The sequence below is a fragment of the Zalophus californianus genome, chromosome 6 (genome assembly GCF_009762305.2).
Source record: "Zalophus californianus isolate mZalCal1 chromosome 6, mZalCal1.pri.v2, whole genome shotgun sequence".
In the NCBI taxonomy this organism is placed as follows: domain Eukaryota; kingdom Metazoa; phylum Chordata; class Mammalia; order Carnivora; family Otariidae; genus Zalophus; species Zalophus californianus.
Window position 1 is genome coordinate 93,260,131 of NC_045600.1, and position 19,986 is coordinate 93,280,116.

The 19,986-nt window shown below is 44.6% G+C and overlaps 1 protein-coding gene across 1 annotated transcript in view; it reads right to left on the reverse strand.

Moving 5' to 3' along the window:
* The window catches only part of MYO5C (myosin VC), an 89,133-nt gene that overhangs the window by 14,525 nt on the left and 54,622 nt on the right, over positions 1–19,986 (reverse strand). The window contains exons 23-34 of the mRNA XM_027572805.2: positions 18,675–18,768; positions 16,989–17,052; positions 14,364–14,544; positions 12,367–12,460; positions 11,989–12,052; positions 11,823–11,903; positions 10,778–10,958; positions 8,534–8,627; positions 8,024–8,087; positions 6,846–7,014; positions 3,118–3,205; positions 156–254 (exon numbers count right to left, since the gene is read on the reverse strand). Of these exons, the coding sequence (XP_027428606.1) occupies positions 156–254; positions 3,118–3,205; positions 6,846–7,014; positions 8,024–8,087; positions 8,534–8,627; positions 10,778–10,958; positions 11,823–11,903; positions 11,989–12,052; positions 12,367–12,460; positions 14,364–14,544; positions 16,989–17,052; positions 18,675–18,768 (1,273 nt within the window). The remainder of the gene's footprint in view (positions 1–155; positions 255–3,117; positions 3,206–6,845; positions 7,015–8,023; positions 8,088–8,533; positions 8,628–10,777; positions 10,959–11,822; positions 11,904–11,988; positions 12,053–12,366; positions 12,461–14,363; positions 14,545–16,988; positions 17,053–18,674; positions 18,769–19,986) is intronic.

Below are 19,986 nucleotides of genomic sequence, written 5' to 3' on the forward strand. Positions count from 1 at the left end.
GCCCCCCACAATAAACCAATTATCTGGTCTCCAATGGGGAGGTTGAGAAACTCTGGGCTAGGAGAAGCAGCAGTGGAAGAAGAGAAGCGAGGCCCCCACCCAGGACAGCAGCATTGAGTGACAGAGCAAACATTCAGAGTTCCACGTCTCACTACCAAGAATGAGGTTTTGGATGAGCTTATCCTCATCTTCTGTCTTGTATTCCAGCATTCCAAGGTACTCCTTGGGTCCTGAGGACGAGTGCGCATCATTGCCTGTAGGCAGAGGCAAATAATCAGCTAAATTCACAGAAGCAAATTCCACAGTCTTTATAACAAGACTGTTCTGTCTCTCTCCACCCCATTCTGGCTGGCTGGCACATGAACGCTTGTGGCTTTCAGATAAATGGAAACTTGATTAATCCTGAAGAACTCCTCTGGTAGTGATTCGTATCTGCGAGTCTATCAATGCGTATCGCTGCTGCTGAAAAGGTGGAGTTATCCTTGAAGGGATCCTCATGAGAGCCAGCATGAATCCAGCACCATGTGGATAAGAAAACAAACCAAGATATTGCTTCTGTCTTCAAGATGCTGATGCCACAGTCAGGAAAACAAGATTTGTGGAACAGTTGGTGAGCAAAGTACCAAACTGCATGATCCCAAGGGGGCTGTATTAGTTTCCTATGTGCTGTAACAACTTACCACAAATTTAGTGGCTTAAAACACCACAAATTTTCCCAGAAGACTGAAATGGACCTCACATGTAGGACTGAAATCAAAGTGTCAGCAGAGCTGAGTTCTGGAAGCTCTAGGGGAGAAGCCGTTTCTTGCCTTTTCCAGCTTCTGGAGGCTGCCCACACCCCCCGGCTTTGGCCACATCACTCTGACCTTGGCATCCGTCACCACGTCCCTCTCTCTCTCTCTCTCTCTCTCTCTGCTTCTGTTGCCACATCACCTTCTTTCACTCTGGCATTCCTCTGCTGCCTTCTTATAAGGTCTCTTGTGATTGTACTGGGTCCACCTAGATAACCCAGGGTAATCTCCCCATCGCAAGATCCTTAATTTAATCACATTGGCAAAATCCTCTTTGCCATATAAGTAACATAGTCACAGGTTCTGGGGATTGGGATGTAGACATCTTTGGGTGGGCCAGAGTCTGCCCTCTGGTCGCCAAAGATTCATGTCCATTCTGAGAGGAGACGTGATGACAGAAACAGAGGTTAGAGAGTCAGAAAGATTTTGAAGATACTATGCTATTGAATTTGAAGATGGAGGAAGAGACCCATAAGCTAAGAAATGTGGGTGGCCTCTAGAAGCTGGAAAGGCAGGGGAAAAGATTCTCCCCTAAAGCCTACAGAAGGAACATAGCCCTGCTGACATATTGATTTTAACTCTGTGAAAACCATTTTGGACTTCTGACCTCCAAAACCTTAAGATAATAAATTTGTGTTGTGTTAAGCCACTAATTTTATGCTGATTTGTTACAGCAGCTATAGGAAATTCATACAGAGGCCATAAGAATCCACACAGAAGTGGCTGGAACCCTTAACAAATGAAGGGGGCAGCACAGTAGTTGAGCCAAGAAGGGTGAGGAGGGTCTGGTGGGTGAAAAAGGTGGTGCAGGTAACAAGTTAACAGAACTTTCTTATTACTGTATGAGAATTTCTTCTGCTAATATACCAGCTCTGTTCCCTTGGAGACTAATAAAGGTAGAATGTCAACTCTGTTACTATGCACTACTGTTTATGGTAAAAATGGCGTCTGATTGGTGCCCTGCATCTGGACCTGGAAGAACAAGAAAGGAAGCAGAAATATCTGATAAGGACATTATACTTCGGGTATTCTTGAGTGTGGTGACTTGTATCTGGGCATGTTCCTTGCAGGGACTCTGGAAGCAAATGGCACCTAGGAGCGTTCAGAAGATGTTGACTTCCTGCCAAGAGTCATGTGGCCGAGCCCGGAAGCAGATTTTGCAGCCTGTTAAGCTCTCAGATGACTGAGTCCCTGCTGACGATGTGAAGGCCCTCAGAGCCAGAGCCCCATAGCTAAGTTGCTCCTGCATTCTTAACTCTCAGAAACTCTCTGTTGCTACATGTGTGTTGTTTAAAGTTGCTAAATTTGGGGATAGTTTGTTATATGACAATAGATAATATAGGAAGGGAAGCTGATGTACTCCACTTTAGCCATGTGGAGTTGGAGGAGGTAGTTAAAAGGCAAAGGAGGCAGTCTTGGAGGTGAAGAGGGGCCGGCCGGAACTCAGGAACAGAAGTGAGGAGTGGGAGGTGGATTTTGGAAATCCTTGTGTTGAGATGGTAGTTCATTCATTCTTTCCAACAGGGACACAATGGGGGCTTGGGAAGGGCAGACATGGTCCCTGCCCTCATGGGACAGACTAACACTTATCATTAATGATTGAAGGAGAAAAATCCTCATGTTGGTGGCAGGCACTTGGAGAGTGAGGTGAGAGTGGGATAAAGAACAAGAAAGGAGCTCTTCAAAGAAACGAATACAGAAAAAGGAACAGACAGTTGGAGATATAGCCTTAGTGATCCAGGTTGGGAGGGAGAGGAAGCAATACAGAACAAGAATCAAGAGCATAGAAGAGAGAAGTCAGAAAAGTTCAGCAACTCAGAAGCAGACGTGGCAAGGAAAGGCACAGGGTCCTTTTCACAGGAGCTCACGAGGGCATTCAAAGTGTGAAGTTCAGTCCATGTTCAGGACTCCTGTCTAGCTTCTTTGTTCTCTACTTCTTTCTTCTAACAGAAATGGAGATATTGATGCTATGTAACTGGGAGAGGAAGATAATTTCAAAGCAGTTACATTGGAAACTTGTTCACAGTTTCATTTTTACAAGGGGAGAGTCAATAGCAGAAGAGGTTAAAAGTATTCGTTACGGGCTGTCCCTTACAATTACATGAGTGCATCTGGAATTATCTGAGAGCTGATGAGCTATCATCTGGTCCAAGGGATCTTTCCATCAGCCCATCACTGAGCCCCAACCTGCTCCCCCACCCCCCACCCCAGTTGAGAATCATTCCTTTGAGTTTCAAAGACTCTGGATCACATCAGGAAATAAACAATACGTGTTGACCTTAGCTGACAGTTCAAAAGGTAGGAAAGGGAGTATTATTTTTCCTACCCTTTTCAATCGTCTTGGTTAGAGTCTTGACTTGATCTTGTAGCTTTTTAATCACTCTGTCCTTCATGTCTAACTCTTCTTCAAGATCCTACAGAAATCAAGAGAAACAAAGACATTAGCTTAGAGGCATCTTAATCTATGCTTTGGTAACAGCTTTATTAAGCTGTAATTCACATTCCATGCAATTCACTTCGAAGTACACATCCAGTGGTTTTCTAAAGTCAGCTATACAACCATCACCATCATCTAATTCTGGAACATTTTTGTCACACTAGAAAGAAACCTGTAACTTGTTCCCCATGTCCCTTCCAGTCCTTGGTAATCACTAATCTACTTTCTGATTCCTTATTATTTGCCTCTTCTGGACGGTAAACATAATTGGAATCCATACAATATGTGGCCTTTTGTGTCTGGCTTCTTTCACTTAGCATAATGTGTTCAAGGTTCATCAGTTTCAAGTATGTATCAGCACTTCATTCCTTTTTGTGGCTGAATAATATCCTATTGTATCAATATGCCGTATTTATCTTGATCTATTTTTCCCTTAATGAAATAACACCCATCATAGAGAACTGAAAAATACAAATGTGTGAAAACAGTTTCTCTGGATAGCAGAAGCTGGAGGCAGAGAAACTTCTGAGATTTGGGTCCTGGCTTTGCGTTTCCTTCCTGATAAGGGGAAGGAAGGATTTGGCTCAAGAACCAGCAGAGTCCTGGATGCCTATAAATATTTCTTAGAAAAGGCAGAGTGTTTAGGTTCTTCCTGAATTCCGAGGGCTTTGACTCAAAAAGGATTCAGGCTTCTCAGATCCAGCAGTGCCCACCATGCTGTCACTATAGCCATGGGCCCTCTGGGGACTCTCGGCACCAAGGGAAACTGTGCTGTTTCTGTGCTGTGGTCACCTAGGTCTCCCCTGCTATGGTTCTGGGTCTCTGGCTAAACATGTTAGGAACTTTATCTGGCCTTACAAGTAGGAGTGTGGGTACAATTTCCTCCCTCCTGTCTCAGTCCATCCTAAGATACGTCTAATAATAACAGTCACCAGTCGATGGGAACCGGGAAGAAACCACTGTTCACATTTTGATTTATTTCATTCCTTTCTTTTTTCTAATATGGCACATACACATTTTATAGAATTGGGGTCATACTGCAGATAAAGTTTTAAATTCTGTATTTTTCTCTCATTATATTGAAGATGCTTTCCCATGACATTGATAACATATGTGAACCGTCATTTTAATACCTAAGTCATATGATACACAACAATTTATTCTACCCACTATTGCTGGACATGCATTTTTTTTTGCTACAATTAGTTAACACTATGATGGACACTCTGAACAAAAATCTTTGTTCACATATCTAATTACCCAGGGTAGTAAGATATTAAAAGTTGCATGACTGAATAAAAAAGGTGGTGATTCCAAAGGTTCAGGATATTTGCCTCCAAATCACCCCTGAGAAAGTTGACGCCAATTTGACCTTTCTATTCCTGGAAACCATGTGTGACGGTCCCTACCGCAAGGTGTTTTCAGCAGCACCATAAGATCTCTATTACTTGAGGGGCAACAATAACATCTAGTTTTATTTATTTGAGAGAAAGAATGAGAGAGAGAGAGAGCACATGAGAGGGGGGAGAGTCAGAGGGAGAAGCAGGCTCCCCGCTGAGCAGGGAGCCTGACACGAGACTCGATCCTGGGAATCCAGGATCATGACCTGAGCTGAAGGCAGTCGCTTAACCAACTGAGCCACCCAGGTGTCCCAATAATATCTAGTTTTAATTCTGAATTTCTTTGATAAATAGTGAGATGATCACTAAAAGTTTCCCCCCCCTCTTTTTAATAGGGATTTTTCTTTGACTCAAAAGTCATGTAGTGGGTCAAATAGTGTCTCCTCAAAAATTCATGTCTACTTAGAACCCCAGAATATGACCTTATTTAGAAACAAAGTCTTTACAGTTGACATTAAACTAAGGATCAATATGAGATCATACTGGATTAGGGTGGGTCCTAAATCCAGTGAGATTCTCCTTCTAATAGAAAAGGACACAGAGAGATACAGCCCATATGAAGACACAGGCAGAGGTCGGAGTTACGCTGCCACAAACCAAGGAATGCTGGGAGCCACCAGCAGCAGGAAGAAGCAAAGCAGGATTGTCTCCTAGAGATTTTGGAGGACTGTAGCCCTGCTGTCACCTTGAATTTGGACTTCTGGCCTTCACAACTGTGAGAGAACAAATTTTTGGTGTTTTAAGCCACCCAATTTGTGGTAATCTATTATGGTAGCTCTAGGAAACTAATACGGTGAAGTCTCATTTGTGGGCAAAATCCCCCCCCCAATATACAGAAATTATATTCTTTTGTTGTCTATTATTCCATTCATTTACAACACCAGGGTTACTCACTGGCTCGGGAATACACTGTTGGAGTGAACATGTAGCTATGAGTGTTGCCCGGCTCGGTGCACTGTGGGAGGAGCAGTGTGGCCTGGCCCCACCTGGGAACAGAGCCACACACACACAGAGGGGCCCCTGAGGAGGGGCACTGAGTGGGACTTCACCGCACCCTCTTCTGATGCTGGAGCATCAGAAACAAACTCATACAAATCCCACACAACTCAGGGATTGACAAAACCTAGAGCTGCGTGCTCACAGTGAGGGAGTGAACGTTCACGTGGGGCAAGACGCGCAACATACACGACCCACCCGCTGCCCTCTTCTTTACCACAGGCTCCAGCTGAGGCCCCAGGGACGCACACACAGGCACCGGTGCGGAAGGCAGGACCACCTCTCACAAAAGCTCAGCAGTTGCTTATCTAGTGTGACCTAAGGAGGCTACTCTCTGAGAAAGTTTTATCCCCCTCAGATAAAGATGGTCATCATCTAGGTGCCCCTGACTGGAATTTGTTACTTTCTATCAAATGGTATGCTCTTTGGATTCCTTTGGATATAATTACTCATCAAAGTTAGATGCTGATCCTGCAAAATATGATTTTATCCTATCACGGTTTTCCTGTGAGATAAAAAATGGGGGGCCCTGACAACAGGGTGCAGGGCCTGTGGGCTTGTCCAGACTGCCGACTCCTGCCCTGGTGAGCCCTTCCCTGGTCATAGTCTTGGAGGCTGCCAGCCCAGGAAGGGGCCTGAGCATGTCTGACTCCAGGAAAGTGCCCCATCTGCCACTATGGTGCTTCCCAGTCCTGTGGGTTTCACACATTAGTCAAATTTTCCAAAGAACTGCTGGGGACTGACTTAGAGTTGCCTAAATTCATTTTGGCCGGGGCACTTACAATTTGATGAAGATTTAATAATTTAAAACATTTGCCATCTACCATCGTGATCATTTCATAGAGGAACATTTTGACCTAAAAAATTGTAGGAAGGGCATACCCCCAAAGTGCATGGTCCTTTAATGGGAAAAGGTTTGCTGTAGACCAGAACATCGTCATCTCAGATGGCTGCTATTCATGGGACAGCGCTCATCTCTCCTCTTGTTGTACTTTTACTTTATGGGACACTTCCCTGGTGTGGCCCGTGAAAGTCCCCAAGGCTCCCCGGCAGAAGGCTGCAACCTCAGAGACCACCTGTCTGCTGAGATAAGGACACAGATTGCTCTGATGGAAGTAGCTTTTGGTCTGGAGTCGTTCGTCATATGCTTTAGGTGGCATGTCCCCCCTTTTGATGACATCTGCACAGAGTCATTTATCAACAAGTTGGAAAACTTCTCACCCTGTTTTCCATAGTTAGGCGAGATGCTTCCTGCCGGAAAGTACTCTTAACTTCATTTTCAGTTTCAAATTGTTTCTTCAAGTGCTCACTGGCCTCCTGCATTTCTTGAATCTTACTGATCAGCTTCTCTTTCTCTTTGGTGTGTATTTCATTTTGGGCCTCTATGGTCCTGAGAAAAAAATTAAGGAAATTTTGGCATCAGTTTGACCATCTTGGAGAAGTCACTCATTGTCATAGCAAACAATGATTATTTCCAAAGACAGAAAAATACTTTGACCAACTTATGTGTAAAGTGAATAGTACCTCAAAAGCAATGTCCTTGAAATGGGGGTGGGGGTGAAGATCAGGCCTGGATGGGTATAAAATTGCCACAACTGCCCCAGTCTCCTTAGCCTGATAAGAGATTCTTGCTTCCACTCTGCCAAAGGATGTTGACTGCTTCTCCGGGACATTCACACCCACTCACACCCTTATGACCAAAAGCCCAATGATTATCTCCTTTGTGAACAGCCTGGGGACCAGACTCTCAAAAAGCCACAGATCCGAGAGAAGAGAAGTAGTAGCCCATCAAAAGAGATCCAAGACTGTGTCTCACCACTTTTCTACTATTTGGGGCCCTCATTTCATCCCCATCCTGCCTATAAAGTCACATGACTAAAAATGTTCTCTAGGACATAGGGTGTCCACGTATGGCTCTGAAAATTAAGTATGTCAACGTGCTGGCGGCAAAACATTTTCGTTGCAAAGCTCGGCCACAGCACCAGGCCCTCTGCTGGTCAAGATGCAAATCTGGGGGGATTATCAGCGAAGATTCTCTGTCACATGGATTTCAAGCCTTACCCGAAATGGTCTGCTCTGAGAAAATCTGTTCTGTCACATACACTCTTACTTCAGCAGTTTTTTGAATCCATGTTCTAAGGGTATAAAAGGTGAAAAATATGTCCCCTCCCTGGAACAAGCAATGTTTTGATTCTTGTATGTTCTCCCAGGGGTGTGTGTGTGTGTGTGTAGGTGTGTACATACATGTTTCTTTCCTTCACATGTGAATGGTAATATATCATATACCTTAATTAGCACCTTGCTTTTTTGGTTTAACATATCTTGGTATCTCCCACAATTTCAGAAAAGAAAAGCATTACATGAGCATGAACTTGAAGAACATACACATTAACACTTACTTTCTTTGTGTTCCTTCCTCTTCTTGATTGCGGTTGAACTGATTAGATAATTCTTCCAGTTTTCCTGTAGTGAAGAGAACTGTCTTTACTTTGGGGTCCATATCGCATTTTGATTTGCATTTGGTCATGTTTTGAAACAGTCCTAAACTGTTTCCTGCTTGAAATTAGGTTTTGTTTGGTCTGAACAATGTTTAAAAATTTTCAAAGCCATTATCCCAAAATTGTGATATTTCACATAAAAATCTGGATTTCTGGCTTTTCTTTAAAGATAGGAATATCAAGCAACACTGGGGTCAATATTCCCACTTGGCAACAACCAACGGAGCTTGGAGGCCACTGCACCTCTAAATGCCATGCACCTTACTGTCCCCTCCACTCAGCCCACTTATGTCACCTGGCTGGGCCCCTGGAGAACCAGAGTTCAAGATCCCTGGGTACAATGACTTCTCTGTTATTTCCTGGACATGGGAATCCATTTTCTAGAAGCAGTTTCATGACAGTTTCAGTTACCTTTCATGCTTTCTGTCTGTTCATTCAGGCGGATTTCCAGATCTTGCTTCTGCTTCTCCAGTTCTGAAATCTGCTGTTTAAAGTCTGGGATCATCTTTAGAGAAGAATTAGAAATATTTGAATACAAAACACTTTTGTCTGTGAACTTCAAAATCTCAGAGCTACTCAGAAGCAAACTAGACCATCCGAGTGTTTAACCCCAGGGAGCGTACGTCTGGTATAGCTGTGGAGGAGAGCCAGTCAAGGCATTAGACTGGTTTGGCATTATGGTTTTTTACCTCAAGATCGATAGAGTCACAAGCAATACCAGCACGTTTGGAGGGAGTGGCTCTCACACAGCTACAACCATGATATCACCAGGGTCTCCTGGGGGAGAAGGAAGTCACTGTCTGGGACGCCCTGTGGAAGCTCTGCTGAGGTGAGCCAGCCTCTTTGGCCCAGGCCCAGAGATGTCATCTCCTCATCTAGGTACACGAAAATCATCTCAAAGAGGTGCCCCGACGCCCTGTGAATTCCAGGCAGTGCACGGCTCTGTTAGTGGAGGTCTGGAATGATCCAGTATGTTTCACAGTCCTCTGTCCTTGTCTGTCTGCACCTTTCTTTCCCTTTCCCCTTTTCTTTCTTTTCTTTTCTTTCTTTCTTTCTGTCTCTCTCTCTCTCTCTGTCTGTCTGCACCTTTCTTTCCCTTTCCCCTTTTCTTTCTTTCTTTTCTTTCTTTCTTTCTCTCTCTCTCTCTCTCTCTCTCTCTCTGTCAGAGAGAGAGCACAAGCAGGAGGACTGGCAGGCAGAGGGAGAAGCAGGCTCCCCACTGAGTAGGGAGCCCGATGCAGGACTCGATCCTAGGACCCCAGGATCATGACCTGAGCCAAAGGCAGCTACTTAACCAACTGAGCCACTCAGGCATCCTTGTCTGCATATTTCTTTAAATGTCCCTCACCTCCACCCTCAGGCAGGTAAATAGTTTTTCTCTCGTCCAAGTGTATAAAAACAATCTGTGCCTCTGAAGTGCACATGAAGGATACTTGTTTGTGCATTTGGATGCATGTTCTGCATTTTTCCTCAGTAAAGTTTTGTCCAAAGAATAAACAAAGACATGAAGGTCCTTAACCACTGCTCCACATGTCCGCTGTGCCCAGGGTCACATCTCCTCACCCGGGGCACAGCCCGGAGAGTTCCTAATACTCTCAGGTTAGGCAGAGGAGAGGAAATGGTAAGAAAGCTGAGAAGGCGTAGCCAGTGAGATGGGTTCTTAGGAAAGCATGGTATCCTGGAAGGCAGCAGAACAAATAGCAGGGAGGAAGAGGCAGTGATTAACGTCACCAAATGTGGCTGAGAGACAAGATGGGGGTGAAAAGGAGCACTCTGGGCTCAGCCGTGTGCAGGCAGCGCTGGTCAGTGGTTGGGGCTTATGAAAGAATGGCATGGCTGTGCGGGAATTGGGAGGTGAGTGCAGAAATCCGTTAGGTGGCCACTGAGAAGCCTGGCCAGCTACCCCAGAGAAATGGGGTGGTGGCTACAGGTGATTTGGGGTTAAGAAAGGGATGTTCTTTTTTTTTTAAAAAAAAGATTGTATTTATTTATTTGACAGAGAGAGACACAGTGAGAGAGGGAACACAAGCAGGGGAGTGGGAGAGGAAGAAGCAGGCCCCCCTGCTGAGCAGGGAGCCCGATGCGGGGATCGATCCCAGAACCCTGGGATCATGACCTGAGCCAAAGGCAGACGCTTAATGACTGAGCCACCCAGGTGCCCCAGAAAGGGATGTTCTTTGAGTCAGGAGATTCCTCCAGCATTTCTCCAGGGCTGAGGCTTGAGTTAGAAGAAAGGATGAGAAAAACTCTGGGAGGAAGAACTGGCATCACAGAAGAGAGAAGTCCTTGAGAAAACGAGATGAGAAGCACAGAGGGACAGACCTGAACACATGCCCCACTCCAGAGTCATCCTTCTACCTTAGTGTTTTTGGTCACTTTCCAAGGGGTTAGAGCTGGACTTAAAATACACAGATTTAAAAATACACGTGCACATCACAGAATTTGGACCCATCCTATGGTGAATAAACCCACTCTCAAACCAAAGTGCTCTCCAGCCTAGGGTAATTTTATAGTTTATTTTCTGACCCAGTTATTTCACTCCAGAAAACATAATTCTGATCCATCGTTTACTGCCAAGAAACTGAATTTTATTCCACTAACAAAGTACATCTCTAGAATAATGGCCACCCCAGGGCCCCATGGCTAAGATCATACCACGTTCTCCGACGTTAGCCTGGTAACTTCATGACGGATACTTTCATTGATGTCAGTCTCTTCTCTAAATAATTTCTGCAGGTGGTTGATCTCTTGACTTAGATGCACCACTTTGAAGTTCAAAGCTTCGATCTCCTTTTCATAGCAGTCCTTCTGGGACTGGAAATGGCTCTCCAAAACGCTGTCAGAGGAGAGGCCAAGAAACGAGCCACATGGTCTTTGTTCCGCTGTGCTGACCATGAGCGTGCACATGCCCAGCAGTTACGAAAATTCACAATGAGAACCATGCTAAGGACACAAAGTTTACATATATACACAGGGTGACAGGCTACGGAATTTGGTAGGTGGAATTGTAAAATCCTTCTAGCCAGTTAGGAAGCATTATGTGGCATTAATATGCAGTTAACAGTAAAAAATTTTAGGCATTATTAAAGTTACACATTAATAGTTTAAGAATATGTTCTGTATGCAACAAGCGTAAATATACATTCATTATGCATCTGTTAAACTCAGAGAATGTACAACACCAATAGTGAACCCTGAAGTCAACTACTGATTCTGGATGATAATGACAGATAAATGTAGGTTCATCAATTTTAACAAATGTACTACTACTCTGATGGGGATAGCAATACTGGTTGTGTGGGGTGAGGGCAGGGAAATCTCTTAGAAATCTCTGTATTTTATGCTAAATTTTGCCGTGGACCTGAAATTGTTCTAAAAGATAAAGTTTTTAAGTAAAAGATTACAGCAAACTCCTTAAATCTAAACATAGCTAAATCTCTATAGTAACACTGGCTAACTTATTTCATATAATCAGTTTTCCCTGTACAGATTACAGGTTTTATGACTCAGAAGTTTATCCTATAAAAAGATTGTTTTTCATTATTAAGCTCATTACTTAATTCTTGAAATATTTCCAGCAATTATTAGATCAACCCACTATAAGGAATTTCCTTTGTGTCAAATCTGTGGAAGATAAACTTTTGACTTTCCAATATTTATTATCTCTGAAAATCAAAAAGAACTCTGGGAAATTTCTCACTGTGTTGCTTTCTTTAGTCCTTCATAAGCAAACCAAAGTTCTCCATCCTCATTTAAATGTTCCAAATCTTCCAACGAGAGCCTGGAAAATAAGGGGAGTAAGAAAATCCATCATCTCACTCATGTGTTATATGTTTCTAAAGGTTTGGTAACACAAAAATGATTACCTGCTTCTAACATCTTCAATGTCATAGCTTTCAAGAAGTTGTTTGGTGATCTCAGACATCTTTTCTGAGGGGAAAATGCAGAGCTGGTATAAATGACATTTCTGCATGATTTCTCTTCTCGCATTCCCTTTTTTGGTCCCACCTTTCTAGATTTCACAGAGTGTCCAGCTAACCATACCATCAGCTAACTTACCAGCTATTCAACCAATCAGCTAACCAACCTACCAGCTATGAAGCCAACCAGCTATTCAACCTGCCACATGTCCAACCAACCAGCAAACTAACCGGGCTCATACCAAAGGATACATTTCCTTAGCAGTGACGCCCGTGATAAACTCAGTCTGCCCCCATGGGCTCAGTGACTCGTATTTTTCTTACCTCTCATTTCCCGTTTCTGTGACTGCACGTGTTTCTCCACGTCTATCTTCTGTGTCTGAAGAAGCTCTATCTCCTTTTCAAACTCAGAGATTGTCTGTATCACAGCAATGACCGTACCGGGTGAAGAAAAAGTAGCTATTACAGCTTATGCCAGACAAAGAGAATACTATTACAGTATTGTGAATCTACCCAAGAGTTCCTCACCCAGTTAGGATCTTGTTAAATCATCACTGCCCACACAGTGTGGCCCTGAAGCATGTTTAACTGCTCAAAATATTGTTAACTTATTCTCATAGTTGGTTGTAACAATAGAATTAGTTTCCTCACTACATAAAGGGAAAATAGCTCCTTACTACAAGGTTGGGCTGGACTGCAGAGGAAGGGGGCTCAAAAGAAGTAAAATCTAAGGGGCTAAATTCTCTTTCACTGTATGATGAACTCTTGGATGCAGGGATGTGAGCAAGCCACCACTATCATAACTGTGGGTTTGAGCTCCTGCCAGGTGTAAATGTGCCAGAGCAGCTGAGCCAGGGGTACCCAGGAGGCTGGGAGTTGGCTGTGGGGGTGCAACCAGGGTGCACTGAGAAGGGAGCACAGGTTGTGGGGAAGAGGCGGTATGCTGCCTTTATTACCTCGAGAGGGCAGCCTAAGTAAGGATCACGGGTGTGAGGTTTTATAGCTCTGGGAGATATGCAGCAGGAATAACCTCTCCATGATCTTTTCTCAGTTAGTCTAAGTGTTTAAGGGCTACAGCTCCAGTTTCTTCAGTGGGTGTAGAGGGAGATCCAACTGACATTTACCGATCACATTACATACACGACCTCATCCTTATAACAGGCCACACAGAGATGGAGTAATAATTTATAGATGAGAAAACTGGGGCTACAGAAGGTGAGATGGCATGCTCAGGGCCACACAGGAAGGCTGATGGGGCCCCAGGACTGTCCAATCCAAAAGCCCTGCTCTTGGTAATGTTTCAGCAAATGTTCCAAGTCACAGATGTATTTACTTACAGACTGTTTGTTTATTTTCTGTGAAAATCAGATGAATCTTAATATACCACATCAGAGGGTTTGGACCAAGTTTTAGTTAGCAAAGAGGAAGCGAGTGACAAATAGTGGGGCCTCACTCCAAGAGCAGCGATATGATGTCCCAAGATGCAGACTAGTCAGAGGACACGACTCCCATGGATTGACGTGAGCCTCGTGTGACTCTGAAGAGTGAAGCAGTCAGAGCAATACATGGTCCTCCCTGATCCCACAGTCCAAACTCCTCCTTTTCAACAATAGGAAACCGGGGCCCAGAGAATGTGGACAGCTCTCCTGTGAAGTCAAGAGGTGACCCAGAGGGGATTCCTAAAGTTCTTCTAGGCCATGCGTGGCTATTCCACGACCGTTACAGAGAACATTTGCATAATCTTAACAATATTCTACTAACATGCATTTCATTAGTGGAAGCTTAAAAGCTTTCCAAACTTACACTGAAATGTTTTGCATTGAAGAACATAGGGACACTCGGGTTTGTGTTTTCTGGTAGGGAAGGAATTCAGTTAAGCCTCGGTTGTCCAAGCATGGATCATTGCTTTTGTGGATTTTCTGATAACTATTTAAAATAAAAGATTCTGATAATAAGGTAATGTAATTTTAACACAGGTATTTATAGAACTATAACAACATGATGGAATGTATAAGAAGGGTTCAGATCAATTTGTCATTTAATTTGAAAATATTCTCTAGGTCAGCATATTTGAATAAATTTATATAATTTTGAAAGAGTTAGAAAGCTGACTTTTAAAAAATGAAAACCAGTTATTGGTGAGTCAAAGGCAACTTGGGGGTTCATCCTTAGAAAAACTGGAGAAATCAGGGTCCTTCTGACTTTGGCCCTTATGCAGATGCTCTCAGCTATCTGACCCCGTGGGAGTGTGAGACTGCCCCTCCATGCCGCTCAGATAACGTAGCCCAAGAGCTCATCTGCAAGCGAGAAGCGCCTTCTACCTTTGCCTGCTTTCTCAGCTGGGCCACCTCCCCCTTTAAGCTGTCAGAGCTGAGACGTTCTTCCTCTAGTTGGTGCCGCAGGCGCATTTTCTCATCCCTGAGAGCTTGAAGGTCTTCTTTCAAAGAGCAGATCTGCTTCTCATAGTCTTGTGTTTTCAGTTCAAAGCTTTTTTCAAGAAGTCTAGACGCAAAAGAAAAGAAATAATTAATTCAAGATTTCTCTAAAGTCTTTACCATGAATTAGAACAATACATCATTTTGAAAATAAGAAGAAGAGACTTGGAAAGGAGACGAGTTAATTAGGATCCACTGTGACAGTTCCAATAGACAACGGCCTTATTTTTAGCTGCCAGTTTCCTGTCCCCTTAGGTTAGGGAAACTTCTTATACCTTCTGATCTGAGAAATGTGGCTCTGCTATGGTCACACAGAGGAAACACAGGGTAGGAAGGCTGAACTCAAAGACTCGGCGGTGGGGGCAATACTCCATTCCTGAAGCCACCCTAGTTCCGTGGGCTTCCCTGTGGTCTCTTGGAGGGGCCCCTTCCCTCTGAAAAGACCTTGGCACATTCTGCCAAGTTCCACGGATCCTAGAAGGGTTTGGCTAGGTCCTAAATAAGTTAATACAGCCATTTAACATGTCAGAGGGGCCAGCCCTTCAAACATTCTACAATAAACTGCAGCAAATCCAGGTGCCCCAAAGTCCATGGAAACCCAATTCCTTGTGAGACAGTTGCTCAATTAAATATGGGATGACTGACCAAGAAAATAACATGAGAGAGATACGACCTAGACCAGCCCACCCCGGAGGGACCAGTCAGAACAGAAGCAGTCCCAGGGGCTCCAGGACTTTATTAAATCATCGCTCTACTTGCTAGGCTCTCATCTCAGTTCATTTTATGACTGGCTTCCGTAGCACAAAGGGGGAAGGCCCAGGAAGAGAGTCACACTCCCAGTAGGTTTGTGTTTCATTTCCTTTTATAGATGTTAACAAACTTCTTTAACTTTGTTTTCAGGTGTTTCAAAAAACCACAGTGCTCCGAAGAGGGCAGTAAAACACCTTCAGAGAAGCAAACTGCAGCCAGCAGTCTATGCTGAAAGAATCGCAGACTTGTACCTATGCTGGTCAGGAGTCACCCACAGGCTGTGGGCATCTGGACACTCCTCAAGGGTTGTGACAGGGGCTAAAACGTCCCCAGTCAGCTGACCAGGGACCAGACCAAGCTACAGGTGAGTGCTGATGAGGACTGCAAAGAACTTAAAGGGTCCTGGCCTCAGCCTGCCTCTCCAAACCCCTTCTTGAAGTAATTGCTCCCAAGTGGCCCTAGTACACAGTGAGAGGCCAAGAACTGAAACCCTCTCCTAGAGTTGAGAGTTCATTGAAAAATAAAATTTTATTTTTATTTTTTTTTTAATTTAAAAAAGATTTTATTTATTTGCTGATAGAGAGAGACACAGCGAGAGAGGGAACATAAGCTGGGGGTGGGTGAGAGAGGGAGAAGCAGGCTTCCTGCCGAGCAGGGAGCCCGATGCGGGACTCGATCCCAGGACCCTGGGATCATGACCTGAGACAAAGGCAGATGCTGAAAGACTGAGTCACCCAGGCACCCCGAAAAATAAAATTTTCAAGGTGAAGAACCCAATCTCCCTATTTTAAAACTCACATGGGGCTCCTGGGTGGCTCAGTCGTTAAGCATCTGCCTTTGACTCAGGTCATGATCTCAGGGTCCTGGGATTGAGCCCCACATCGGGCTCCCTGCTTAGTGGGGAGCCTTCTCCCTCTCCCTCTACTACTACCCCTGCTTGTGTTCTCTCACTCTCGCTCTCAAATAAATAAAATGGTTTTAAAAAATAATAAAAATAAAACTCACATAGGATCGTGAAACACGTATCTGTAACTCTTGGAGCTCTTCGGTGACATGCCCGCCACTAACGTTTTGGCATCCTGTTCCTTACTAAGACTCAGGCTCTTCTGCCAATGAGGTGGGGAAGTTGTATATCCTACCACCCCAGCTCTGAGCCTTCCAGCCCCCAACAGAAACATGCCAAGAATATTTTGTCTTTCCCCAACACCCTGCCACGCATCCCTCCTTTGAGATCTAAAACCTTTGAGTTGACTCTATAAGAGAAGGGAGTGTAGACTGCAGTCTTTACAGATTAGCAAAGCATTTGGTACTGAGACAGGAAAGGTGGGGCTGGTAGAGTACAAGATCATGGGGACCTGTCTTAACTATTGTGAGGTGGGTTCCATCCCTTATTGCCCCCTAGAGTCAAGTTAACAGACACAACAGACATGGGACGGAGACAGGCTTATTTCCTAGGCAATAGCTTTACTTCTTGGACCTGAGGGAAGCTGAAAGGGATGGCAGTGTCTGAACTTCTGTCTTAGCAATGAAGGGAAAGTGAGAAATTCCTGGGGGCCTACTGCCAGGCCTGAAAGGTACACCCTGGGGGACTCGGCTCTCACATGCCTGAGTCTCTTGCTTCCTACAAATATATTCACCCCCCCCCCCCCCGCCGCCCCGCTTTCCTGTATCTGTGACCTGCTATCTGCAAGCTGAGAAGCAAAATATAAAACAGGAGAGAGAGAAGGAAGCCATAGCTTTAAGGCAAACTAGATTTCGTACATTCTCTGTTCTTCTTCTTTTTGCACATCATCAAAGAGCTGCTTGGTGAGGTTGTCCATTTTTTCTGTGAAGAGAGAATGCTCTTTGAAATATGTCTGCAAATCAATGCCTCGATGGTTTCATGTCACATGTAAAAAAGCGTAGCTCTGAGAACAATCATGAGTAAGACTTAAGATGGGAGGGTAACTGTCACTTTTATAATTTAGGAATTAGAAATACAGACAAGAAGGGGAAATAATAATTCTCACAAATTGGTCATGCTAGAAATGTGTGAATAGTTTCATTTATAGTACTTTTTTTTTGGTCTGAGTATTATTTGTTTAAAAAGGCATATTGGCTTTGAGATAATATATATTACTATTAAAAGTACACAGAGACCCTATGGGAAGAAAAACCGTCAGTTTATGATGGGGTTTGAAAGTTTTCAGGCACTTTTTAGGAGGAAATATAAAATTATGTCAGTGCTGTCAAATATGTAATTGTAAGGACACACTTACAGGAATTTAAATGTTCTTGTGGGAAAAAACCCACTTAAAATTAGAAGAAAGAGCAAGTACACCCAGGAGCAGTATATTGTCATAAAAAAGGTAGAGGTGGGCAAGCCCTGCCTTAATTCAGGTCTGAGGTTTACTCTGACCTCATGAGCTCATCGGCGCCCACACCATCGGTCCTCAGAGACTGGGTGGAGGATGCGCCTTATCTGTAGCAGGAGGTCACTCCCGTGCTTGCCATCCTCTGAACAGCCTTTTCTGCTCTGCCGGCCAGCACTCGGGATGTTTATTTCCTCCTACTGACATGTCTTTCTCCCACACTCTGACCCGAACCCCCAGGGCTCCTCTGCTCCTCTGGATGCTGGCGTATCCACTCCCTGCTGGGCCTCCGGTGTGTGCTAGATCCCCAGGCCTGAACTCCCATGCCCTTGCTGGCCCATCAGAGCTTGTAGGAAAGAGCCCTGGACAGGACAGATGATCAGGTGTGGACATTTAAACCATCTGGTCAGGAACCGTCAGGTTCCCGTTCCTATTGGGACTGAGCAAGTGCTTGCAATTAGCACCTGCGTCGGACAGAGCTAGGCTAAGGGTGGCTGCTCACACCCCTGAATGAAAGTGGTACCACTGGATACAAGGGTCTGCATCTGACAGCCCGGGGGTGCTATGGCTCAAGGGCTCAGCAGGGCCTGCACTCAGAGCCAGGGCAGGAGGAGAGGAGGGGGTACCACTTACACCAAGTCATTTGGACAGATCTGAAATTTGACTACAGATCCTTGGCCAGCAGCAACATTACTCCAGCATTACCCTGCCTGTGCATCAGGATCACCACAAAGTTTTTTAAAAACACAGATGTCTGAACCACCCTGGCTGTACCATACACAGACACCATCTCCTGATGCAAGAGTTCCAGGCCAATGGCCCAAACATCTGTATTTAGCAAACGGCCCAGGCAATTCTGAGACAGGGATTGCTGTGCTGTCTAACAAAAGATGGAAATAAAACGGAAGAGTCTGCAGGGTAATGTTACCACAAGTTAAATACAGTTGTTCCCTGCCAGGCAAGAAACGTTCTCATCTCACTGGGAATACATCGCAGATTCTTGATTCTGCCTAAAACTCAGTTCACACTAGTTATTTCTCAAATGCCTGGACAGGTGAGCACATGAAAGCACGCCTTGGGCCACCTTGGGCTCTACCTTTCAGCTCTTCAGTCTTCTCTTGGAGCTGTAGTTCTATTTGCTCTTTTTGTATTTCCAGTTCTGAATTATGCTTCTGAAGCTTTGCCAATTTCTAGTGAGAGGAAGAAAAAAAGCTTTTTAAAAACCTCACTTGAAGTTTTGTCAGTACAGCCTTTCTTGGTGAAAGGCTGCATTTTTATCCATCCATCCATCCATCCATCCATCCTTGCATCTATGCATCCACGCATCTATCTGTCTCAGCTCCTTTCCATGGCTAACAGCCAGCGCCAGCCCACTGCAAGATGCTGCATTCCACCTCATGCACAAGGGCTCCATGTGACTTCAAGCAGACACTAGTTCTCAACCTGGCCCGGCAATGGCCGAAGTCAAGGAGAAACAACTAAATCCAAGGTCTCCTCGTAGCCAAGGAAATGCCTCTGTCCTTTTCTGGAAGCTTCTCAATAGCCAAGGTATTTATATATTTAATATGATATAAATAATTTATGGTATAAAGTGGATCCATCAGGAAGGATGTGATCAGGACAGAAGCTCTATTATTTTAGCTTCTCCTAGTAAAGTATCTGCTGAGCTGGCAGCTAGGGCCACTTGGTGCTGACAGTTGGTGACCGGCAGTACCTGCAACACGGAGGGTGCCCTGAGGCTCCAGGCTGCCACAAACCTGGGCACTCCAGGACTTTGGAAAGTACAGGAGAATAGAGGGTAATAAATAATACCTCTTCAGAAAACTGCAGCTCACACTTGTGCAGGGCTCTGTGGTAGGCACTTGGCTAAATGACTTCATCTGACAATTTTATTCTCACAATGACCCTGTCAGTCCCTTTTTGTTATTCCCATTTTGCATCAGAGAAGGTAAGGGACTTGCCAAGGTTGCCCAACCAGACGGCAGCAAAGATGAGATTTGAGCCAGGGGCATCTGATCTCTGCCTACTGCTCATTTTACTACAACATGGAGATGAAAACCTGCCCCAAGCTTTGCACTGCTGTTCTGGGGAAGATGCTTCAGGGCACACACCAGAAGGACAAGTGACCGGGGACCAAGATCATCCTGGAAGAGAGGAAAGCATCCAGCCAGGGCTCCTTCTCTTTAAAAGGGCTTTCATCAGTTCATGATGGTTGAAAAAAGAGGAAACCTTATGCTGTATGTCTTGAAGCATGAGCCTCCTCCTCCTCCCCCAGATTCTAGGCCTCTGACCTCCCCTCCCCTGAAAGGTAGGCTTCCTTTTTTGATAGAAGCCAACAGCAAAAATTGATGTGTTCTGCAGAAATCTGCTTTGTGGGAAAATGCTGTGCCATGACCTCTTGCATGGAT